The sequence below is a fragment of the Mesoplodon densirostris genome, chromosome 12 (genome assembly GCF_025265405.1).
Source record: "Mesoplodon densirostris isolate mMesDen1 chromosome 12, mMesDen1 primary haplotype, whole genome shotgun sequence".
Lineage (NCBI taxonomy): Eukaryota > Metazoa > Chordata > Mammalia > Artiodactyla > Ziphiidae > Mesoplodon > Mesoplodon densirostris.
The window spans coordinates 25,465,929-25,476,319 of record NC_082672.1 but is presented as its reverse complement, the minus strand read 5'-3'; the positions used below and the strand labels follow the sequence as shown (position 1 = coordinate 25,476,319).

The following is a 10,391-nucleotide window of genomic DNA, read 5'->3' as shown; positions in this document are numbered from 1 at the left end:
GTTGTCATTGTTCATTTGTCTGCACCCACAATGAGAAATGGACTTTACATCATGACTCAGTATATATATATATATTATATATATTTGTTTGGGTTTGTGTGTGTGTAAAACTAACTTTTACAAAATAATATGTATGTTTTACAAAACAATACTTAATTTCTATATGCAATGCATTCTGATATTTTCTATTCTATTCCAATTTACAAAAAATCCTGAGAGAAACCCTCTGAATTAATTTTAAAACCTGTCAGGAGAATATGACCCATAGTTTGGAAAACATTGGTGGAGCCAGGTGGTAGGCACACAGAGGTGGAAAATGAGAGTATGGGGTGGTATGAGTCCAGGGAAATCTGTCTTGCAAAAGATTATACTTGATCTATTCCTTGAAAGGAGCATCCTGTTTAGATTATTGGGGTCCAAGACAGTGTTAATGCTGAGTTGGGACAACAGTATGAGCAAAGAAGTCACTGACGTGGAGTAAGCAACCAGTACAGGGGCCACTGAGAGCAGAATTCTGATCTTTTATGTGACTGCTTTTGTATATTATGGAAATAATGTAAAAGTCAAACTAAAGGCCTGAACAGAGATTTTGAGGGTACATATTTGAGACAAAATTACTGTTGATAATTGGGAATGATCTAATAGGAGAGCAGATCTATGGCATTTAATAATCCATATTATTATTTATATTAGTATTCCATTTTTGTCAAAGTTCTTTGTCATCACAATTATCATTATTCCTCAAAGTAAACCTGTGGGCAAAGGAGAAGCTATTTCCAGAGGAAGAAACTGGTGCAAAGAGATAATATACATTGTTCAAGGTATATTTACTTAAAGTGATGTTAGCAGATCAAGCTAACTCTGGCCCAGATGAGTTAGTTCACTCTGAGAGTTCAGAAGACAGGGACAAGTTTCAAACGAAAAACCCAAACAGAACAAGGACATTGAAACAATGACCACTTATTCTCATCCAGCCCTGAAGATTAGCTTGTTCCTTTTCTCCAGGGTGTAAATTGTTTACTTTCGGTGACCTTAATTTGTTGCTGTGTTTTATTGAATTTTGCAAAGACCTGGGTGATGGAGCAAGTAATGATGTTTGGAGAAAGGAAACCTTGGGTAGAAGTACGATTTTTCTGAAGTTTATTTCAGAGCACATGAGTTGATCAGGGAAATTAAAGAAAGAGAAGCCAAGTGTGGCTCTCCAGAGCTCAGTGGCTTCCTCAGTTTTCCTAGAGTTCTTCCCCCGGAAGCATCTGAGGGGAGGGCTTTGTGTCATCTCTTCCATCTTGTGCTTTTTAGCCTGGTTCTCTCTTTCTTTTCTTTCTTTCCTTCCTCCGTCCCTCCCTCCCTCCTCCCTCTCTTTCTCCTTCAGAAACGGTGGGGAAAAGGGAAAGATAAAAGGACTAGAACAGTAGGATTCCTGTGAAATTCCACATGTTGTATGTAAAGTAGAAAATGGAATCCTTTAACTGTACCTAAGTTTTGTTTTTAACATCTTGAATTTAGTACATTTTTTGTTGTTGTTGCAATAAAATCAGAACTATTGCCCGTGTGTCAAATTTGACTAAGGCCAAAAATAGACTAGCAAGGTTGGGCATGGAAGAAGTGGCCCGCTTCTCCTTCCTCCTTTTCACTTTGTTTCAGTTTGAATGAGAAGGAGGTGGCTCACACAATGAACAAGAACAGCAACTGGCTGGGTGTCTGTGTGCTTTGAGCCAATTATGATATTTTTGTGGGAAAGTTTCCAACTCTGAAGTCTCAGTTATGTAGAGGTGGGAGGCAGCTGGTGGGAATGTCTGTCTGCAGGGTACATGCACGATTACTCTGATTCAATATGGCATGACAGCAACATGCTTATTCAAGAAAAGAATTATCTCAATTTTCCTGTACTTTAAAGCTTCTTCATCCTCACCATTAAAGAAAAAACCAAAACTCAAAACACTTAAAGAAAAAAAAGTCAAAGCCAAAGTTACCAAAATATTTTGAGATCTCTCAGCCATGTCTAGTGAGGGATATCAGTAATGAAATTAACCTAAGTCCAGTGGCCCACACTAACTCACTACATTCCTCCACAGCACCAATACCCTCCCCTTGAAGTCTTCCTTTCATTAACCTCCATCAACCTTTCCTCCAGTATTCAGAATTTCTTAACGCTCTCCTTCATCCCTCACGTCCAAGTGGCCACCAAATCCTGCTGCATCTACCTTCAAAGCATTTGTCCATTTACTTATTCATGTATTTGTCATGCATTTATTAAATACCTACTGTGTACCATGCACCACATTAGGTACCATGGATACAGTGACGACTAAGACAGACAGCTTCTGCCATCACAGAGCTTATAGTCTAGTGGGGTCCCAGACAAGAGACAAGTAAATAGGCAATTTCAATACTGTGTGTGCAAGCTCTTGTGGTGGGCAAGGTACAGGGAGCACATGGGGATGAATCTAACTTTGGGGTATCAGAGAAGGCTTCCTAGAGAATTGATGATTTAGCTGAGACTTTAAGGTTCAGAAAAATGTATCCAGAAGAAGAATGCTTTAGGCATCCTCCATTCAACAAAATTTTATTGAACACTAACTGTGGGTCAGGTTTTATGCTAGACTCTGCAGAATTAGTTAGAAAGATAGACAATCCCGGCTCTTCTACTGCTTAGGGGAGTTGGGTGGGGGAGAAATAGACATGAAAGTATAGGCACAAAATATCTATTACAACTATGAGGTGGCCCTCTAAAGAGTCACTTTCCTCAAACAAAATTAGGGAATTAAAAGATTCATCACTTCCCTACTGAAAAGTCCAACCACCAATTGCTCCTGAGTATCCAGTGCTCTTTCCTGTAGCTCCAGGCTCTGGAACAGACTCTGCTATAAATGCCCAGAGTTCCCAGTTAGAGTCTCCCCATTAGGTGGGCACAGGGCGGGTACCTCCCTGTCTACCTCTTTATGCTTCAGAACACAGCCTAAGGTTCTTTACTGGAGAGCTGGGTTAATTAAAGAAGATCATACTATATAGGAAGGGAGAACTGTAAATTGTCAGCTAACATAGTTTTCGCTCCATAGTTTATGGGGAAAGTACTTAATTTATACACTCAACATATATATCCTAGCTGTCCGCTGAGGTGCCCAAGACACATAAAATCTCCTACCTATGGAGCTTTCATATGAGAAGCAGATAGACAGGAAATAAGTAAACATATACTTTGACAACATAATTAGAGATGGATGAGGTGATACTTCTGATAGCTCTTCTGGGGAGGTATGTCAGTTATATCATCATGAAGGAAGTGATGTGTTTGAGCTGAGACCTGAGGGTTGGGAAAGAGCTGGTTTTCCATAAAGCAGAAAAAGAGCTGCAGAAAAAGAGGCCATGTGAAACTCTTCCCAGGGTCCCCTGCCCCTCAAGTCACTACCTTATCACAGGTGTCACCTTCTAATCTCCACCTGCTCACAACAGTGGCCACCTATCTTTCAGGACAACTCAGTCCTATCCAAGGGAATTGGGTTTCCCCTCCAGGCACTACCTGCTTCTTGGTCCCAGGCGATGTTCAGTAACATCCCGGAATGGTGGGTCCTGTTTGAGTGAGCGGTTTCACCACTAGCCTGTGACCGCCTTCCATTCACGGACTCTGCTGTGCTTTCCCATTGTCTAGGAACTCAATTCTATTTCTTTAATTTCTGAATCTACTATTGTTTCTGAATGGCAAAGCCTTTCGATGGATGATTAATTAGAAAACCTCTGCTTTCCATTCCTGTTCTGGTCGCCCGCCTATTTTTCCCAGACCATATTGTTCTAAGCCTCAATTGCATGAAGGTCAGGAGAGCCCCGACTAACTCCAGATGCCATTGAATTGGCGTTCGGGGCCATTTCAGGAAGGTCGGTCAGCAGGCACCGGGGTGCAGCAGGGGCCCGGGAGTGAGGGCGCCCCGATGACGTCACTCCAAGGTGGCCGACTCAGCGCGGGGCGTGACGTCACGCGGTGGGGCCGGGCTACCGTGAGGTCACCTGGTGGGCGCGGCCAGGCCGAATCCCCAGTGTCGTCACGGGAGGGGGCGGGGCCAGAGCGTGTCAGAGAAGCCGAATCAAAACAAGCCCGAGACCCGCCTTTTCCCTCAGGCTCGGGAGCGTCTAGCTTGCGCCCCGAGCCCGCGGCGCCCGCGCGGCTGCGAGCCTCGGGTGGCCGCGCGCCGGCCCCAGGAAGCCGGGGAGGGCGCGGCGGCCGGGATGGCGCGGCGCGGGCCGCGCGGCTAGACGGGCGCCAGAGGAGCCGCCGGCCCGCGCCCTCCGTTCTCGGCCTCCCGTACCGGGCGCCGAGCCGCTGGGAGCCGCCTTCGCCGACGCGGGGCACCTGGACACTCGCGAGATGCCCAACCCCAAAAACAGTAAAGGCGGACGCAAAAACAAGCGCGCCAACAGCAGCGGGGACGAGCAGGAAAATGGAGCCGGCGCCCTGGCAGCGGCGGGCGCGGCGGGCGCGGCGGCCGGGGGGGCCCTGGCGGCGGCGGCCGGCTGCGGAGCGGCGGCGGCGGGCGTGCCGGGCACCGGGGGCGCGGCGGGTGCGGGAGGCGCGGGGCCCGGCGCCGCGGCCGCCGCGGCCGCCGCGGGGGCTGCAGCGGCTGGCGACGCCAAGAACGGTAAGACGGGGCCGGAGGGGCGAGCGCCAACTTACTCGCCGACGGGGACGGCGCGTCGGCGGGGCCCTGGGTGGCGCGGGCGATGCGTGGACAATGCGAGAGTCAGGAAGTGCTCACCCCGCCCCTCCGCCCCGCCGCGGCTGCCCCTTCCCGGTCCCCACGCCCGGCGGCGGCGGTCGATCGGCGACCCCGGCTCGGTGTCCGCGCGGCGCACAGATCGCACTCCCCGTGCAGCCTGCGCCCCAGACTCCAAGGGACTCCTGGGTGCCCGGCTGCGGCGGCGCTCCGCTCGGGCCCTGCCCTTCGTGCCCGCGCTGGCAAAGCCGAGCGTGCGCCCCGGACCGGGGAGAGGGAGGAAGGAAGGGAGGAAGAGAGGAAGGAAGGAAGGAAGGGAGGGAGGAAGGAAGGAAGGAAAAAAAGAGCTGCCCAAGTTGAGAAGAATGGTCCGATTGAAAACTTAGGCACCAGTTCCTTCTTGCTTCTGCTCCCCTCACCCACCCGCCTTCCCCTCCCCAGAGTGAAGGAGAGCCTCAAATCCCAGAAAACCGAGGCTTGCTGTGTCGATTGCCACAGGTGAAGAGGCCCCAAGACATTTTTACTGTAGGGTGTTCGTGTTCGTGTGTGTGTGTGTGTGTGTGTGTGTGTGTGTGTGTGTGTCGCTGGGGGTGGGGGTGTGCTCTTTAATTCTCTTGCTCGCTTGAGGAAGGAAGAGAATCTGAACTTGACTTCCGTTCTCAGCCCGGAGTTTAAAAAAAGAAAAAATCATCCTCTATTTAATTCTGCTTCACATTTTTAGAAGGAAGCCTAATAATCTTAGGTAGTGCCTGAATGCACCTTTTGAGGGTGCATTTAAGGAATAGTGAAGATGTGACAGGATTGCCGTTGTCACTGCAGAGACATAATTTTAGTTATAGGGCAAACACTTTTTCGGACTCGGACTGTTCTTTGAATTCTTCTGGTCAGGCAGTTTTTCAGGACGGGGAATATAGGTGTATTTTAATGAAGGGAGATTAGGTTCTTTATATCTGGCTTTTAACTTGTAGGTTTCAGCTTTTGAAGCCATTCTTTATGTAGATCACTCACTTTTTAAACAGGTTACCTGCACTTAGAAGAACCTGACAGTGATCTGAACAGAGGAGATTAAAGGTAGCCTATTAGGAACAGAACCTTAGGCCCCATTGGCTGTGTCTCTGCAATTTTGAAATCGGAACTTGTTTTTGTTTTTTTTTTTCCTCAGAAACATCCCATTTGTGAATGTTTGAAAATACAACTTTTGGCCAGAATGTCTTCTCCATGTTCTTTTGTTTTCCTCGCTCTAAACTTCATTTTGGTATTGATGTAGCAAAAGGAAAAAGACAGACTCCTGGCTCAGCCATTTAGAGTTTTGTCATCTTGGGAAGGACAGCTTTTCTGAGCCTCAATGTCCTCACCTGTAAAGTTGGGGAAAAGAATTATGTGCTGATTGTATTGGCTTCCTCATAAGGTTATTGTGAGGCTCAGAGTGTCCCTTCCCTACCCAGTCCCCAGTACTTGTTTTAAAGGCTTGCTACATTTGTAACAAGCTTAATAAAGTTTCTCAAGAAAAGTAAGTGATCAGTGAATGATAGCTATCATTCATTCATTCAAAAGATATTAAACATTTACTGTGTTATAAGTGCTGTGTTAAGTATTAAAGGAGAGGTGGCAATCAAGAGAGGACATCTGCATGGGTCTGGTATTCCCAGGGTATTTCTGGCTTACCCTGCTGTTTTATTATCCTAGTGGAAGCTTCAGGTTGACGTTTCCTCTTCTTCTTTCTCCAGAAGATTAGGCCACTTTAAGGTGGTGTGAGGAAATGTTTTTCTCAGGACTGGTGGTATCTCCTCATTCGTAAAGATTAAGCTATGGTTATAGTGTCCCTATTACTGCTCTCCTCTGAAGTGGCAATCTAAGGTATATTTAGCAATTCTGTATATATCTGTGTGAAGGTATGTATTTCTGATTTGGAGCTTGTTTTATTAAATGAATGGGGGGGAGGAAGAAATGGGGCAAACACTGCAGTAATTACAGTTAGAGAAGGTACAAACTTGAGTTATGTTAGAGCAGTGAGTTGAATTTTATGTTGCCACATTCTTGGTTCTGACCTGGTGTGAAGTCTCAGTGAACGATGCACCTTAATTTGAAGAACCTCTCACTGCAGTTGATGATAATTGAACATAGATGCTGAGGCCTCCTGTGTGCAAAATTGGTAAATAAGGAAATTATAAATGCTTTTTTTCTGTTGTTTGTTTTTTGCCATTTAAAGCTGTGCTGTGTAATGTAGGGGTGGGAGAGATGCCATTGGTGAATTTTTAAAGGAAGGGGCAACTGATATGTGCAAACTCTCAGAATCAACTGATAAGGCCCAATTATTTTTAAATTTAAAAATGACAGTCAACTATTATGGTATTTCTAAGTATATTTCAATATTTTATTTAGCTGTGACATTAGATTTTGTGATTATAAATATTACCAATCAAACAGTTATTCCAAGGGTGTAGTAAATCTACATTCTATTAATCTTTTAAACAGTTTGTTCTCACTGTTCGAGTCAGTTGTGATCTACATCTGCAAACGTGCAAACTTAATGACTTCACCTAAAGTTAATAGTGTTTGTTTGTAGTTGTATGGAGTTTATAGAATGGTTTTATGTCTTGTGGTTCTTGGGCAGCATGGACACCAGGGTAGGATAATATTAGTTCTTAGTTTTTCACTGTTAGTCAGTAGTTATAAATAACTACTGATTCTATAAAAAAAGATTTGCTAGTTAGGGAAAGCTTGGGGAAGCCAGGGTGGGGTTGTAATTGAAGGAGTTGAACTAGTTGCAGTTGTGCTTCTTGGGTAAGTTGCATGTCAATTGTAGGGACTTTATAGCCCTAAAAAGAAATTTATTAGTATTTTTAGAAATGAAGCTTTATTTTAGATATGAAGGTGTATGAAGATTTCTGTGGGGACTGGAGTAAAAGCACTGTCCTCTTCCTATATAGTAAACATCTGTCTGCACATATTGCAACATTTTGGTTGTAGGTGGACAAGATTTGCCAGTCATTATTTTTAGGATCTAGTAATCATGCAGTGGGTTATACCCACGTAGTTTCATTCTGGAATTCTTTTTTTTTTGCGGTACGCGGGCCTCTCACCGTTGTGGCCTCTCCCGTTGTGGAGCACAGTCTCCGGACGCGCAGGCTCAGCGGCCATGGCTCACGGGCCTAGCCGCTCCGCAGCATGTGGTATCTTCCTGGACCGGGGCACGAACCCGTGTCCTCTGCATTGGCAGGTGGACTCTCAGCCACTGCGCCACCAGGGAAGCCCTCATTCTGGAATTCTGGTTCCATTAGGCCACTGGTTTTTTGCTTGAGGCCTAAAAATATATGAACCTTGGTCATAGTATCTACTTTTTAATGGGCCTGGATCCCAAGTCCTTTTATAAATTCCTGTTTTATGGATGACCATGGTTCACCACTCCACTCATTCCTGACTGCCACCAGAACCCCTGGGCTGCTGAGTTTGCCTTCATTCATTCAACAGTTCTTTGAAGTAGATGGAGTCAGTTTACCTGGTGATTGACCTTGCATTCAGTAGACCTGGCTCCTCAAATCACTCGCTCTGTAATCTGGGGCAAGTCATTTGACTTCTCTGATCCTCAGTTTCTGCATATTTAAAATGGGATTATAGTACCTACCCATACATATATAATAAGATATCTATATCTATTATGTATTATTTATTTATACATATATATACACACACACACATATATGCACACACACATATATATACATATATATACACATATATACACACACACACACACACACACACACACAGTGACTGACTTATACGATATGAGCTTGCTAAGGGTTAGCCACTTGTCTTAGATTCTGGAAATAGTGTTTGAGACAAAGATTCACCTGCCAGAGGTTTACTGAACATGCTCTTGGAATCGTTACTGGTGGGGGAGTGAGGGAAGCAGGGCCGGGCAGAGGGAGGAGCTGAACTGTGATGCAGTGATTACAGGTAGCTCTGGAGCTAGGATGGTCCTGCTGGAGTTATCTTACCTTGAGGCATGAGGGCGGGACCTCCTCCCCCTCCCCCCCCCCCATGGACTGGTGAGTGACCTGGGGGTTGGCATCTCTTAGCTGGAGAAGAGGGAGTGACCTGGGGGTTGGCGTCTCTTAGCTGGAGAGCCTCCGTGCAGAGGGAGCTGAGAGCCTTCAGCGGTGAGTGAAGGAGAGCTGCTGGTCATGTTAGATTCTTCACTCAGACCGCTAGTGCCATTCACCTAAAATGCAGGCATGGGATAAATAGTTCTCAGGAACGACTAAATCTTCGCAGAACAGGACAGGAGGTAACCATCATAATACAGTAACATTGTTTTGATGGAAAATGTGTTCTGAATTTCATACATCTGCTTACAAATAGATTTTTGGAGTGCCACCTCTTCCCCGTAAACACGAATTGTATTTTTCTCATACTTAGGCCACCAAAAACACTTTTATAGTCCTAGGTTTGTATTATATTTTAAATGAATTTATTTATTTATTTTTGGCTGTGTTGGGTCTTCATTTCTGTGCGAGGGCTTTCTCTAGTTGTGGTGAGTGGGGGCCACTCTTCATCGCGGTGCGCGGGCCTCTCACTGTCGCAGCCTTCTCTTGTTGCGGAGCACAGGCTCCAGACGCACAGGCTCAGTAGCTGTGGTGCACGGGCTTAGTTGCTCCGCAGCATGTGGGATTTCTCCAGACCAGGTCTCGAACCCGTGTCCCCTGCACCGGCAGGCAGACTCTCAACCACTGCGCCACCAGGGAAGCCCCTGTATTATATTTTAAATAGTTTCTTTTTTTAGGTGTTTACTTAAATGTTTACTACATTTATTTATTTATTTTTAAAGTTTATTTATTTTATTTATTTACTTATGGGTGCGTCGGGTCTTCGTTGCCGTGGGCTTTCTCTGGTTGCTGGGGCTACTCTTCGCTGCGGTGCATGGGCTTCTCATTGCCGTGGCTTCTCTTGTTGCAGAGCACGGGTTCTAGGCACGAGGGTTTTAGTAGTTGTGGCGCGCCCGCTCAGTAGTTGTGGCGCACGGGCTTAGGTGCTCCGCGGCATGTGGGATCATCCTGGACCAGGGCTCAAACCCGTGTCCCCTGCATTGGCAGGCGGATTCTTAACCAGGGAAGTCCCTCTTTACTACCTTTAAATGACCTATATCCATCAGAAGGAAACTGCAGAATGTTTGCCTGCTGTTTACTTTAAACTCAAGGAATATTTGTTTGAGGGTCTAAGGTATATAGAGCACCATTGTCCTCTTGGAATTTTCTTACCTTTTCTAAAGGTGAATGTTTTATGTCTTTAAAAATATCTGCTGGTTTTAGACCTTGTCTTTTGAAATCCACCTTTGTAATGGAGATTGGTAGAAAATATTCCCTCATCCGTCAAAGCTTCATGGTGTGTACTTTGTATATTATAGTAAGAACCATTCCATGCTCTGCTAATGGTGTCTTACGCACAGTCCTTACTCTTTCTCTTTTTACTTGTTACAGGACCTGAGCCTTAAATTCTAGAACCCAAACCTTCAATGTCAGCTTTCTTAGAAGTCCAAGAATATATATCATTCCATAGAGAATTGAAAACAGGAGATAAAGTGGGAAATATCTTGCAGCTTAATCCTCCTATGAACTTACTCCAGGCTGTTAGCTATGTACAATTTAAAGAGTTTGAAGGTATCAAAAGGAAGACTTTAGGAAA

At 45.5% G+C, this 10,391-nt stretch overlaps 1 protein-coding gene across 1 annotated transcript in view; it reads left to right on the top strand.

Annotated features, from left to right (window-relative positions):
• The first annotated feature begins 4,123 nt into the window (after positions 1-4,123).
• The window catches only part of HECA (hdc homolog, cell cycle regulator), a 44,562-nt gene continuing 38,294 nt past the window's right edge, over positions 4,124-10,391 (top strand). The window contains exon 1 of the mRNA XM_060115229.1: positions 4,124-4,631. Within this exon, the coding sequence (XP_059971212.1) occupies positions 4,361-4,631 (271 nt within the window). The 5' untranslated portion in view covers positions 4,124-4,360. The remainder of the gene's footprint in view (positions 4,632-10,391) is intronic.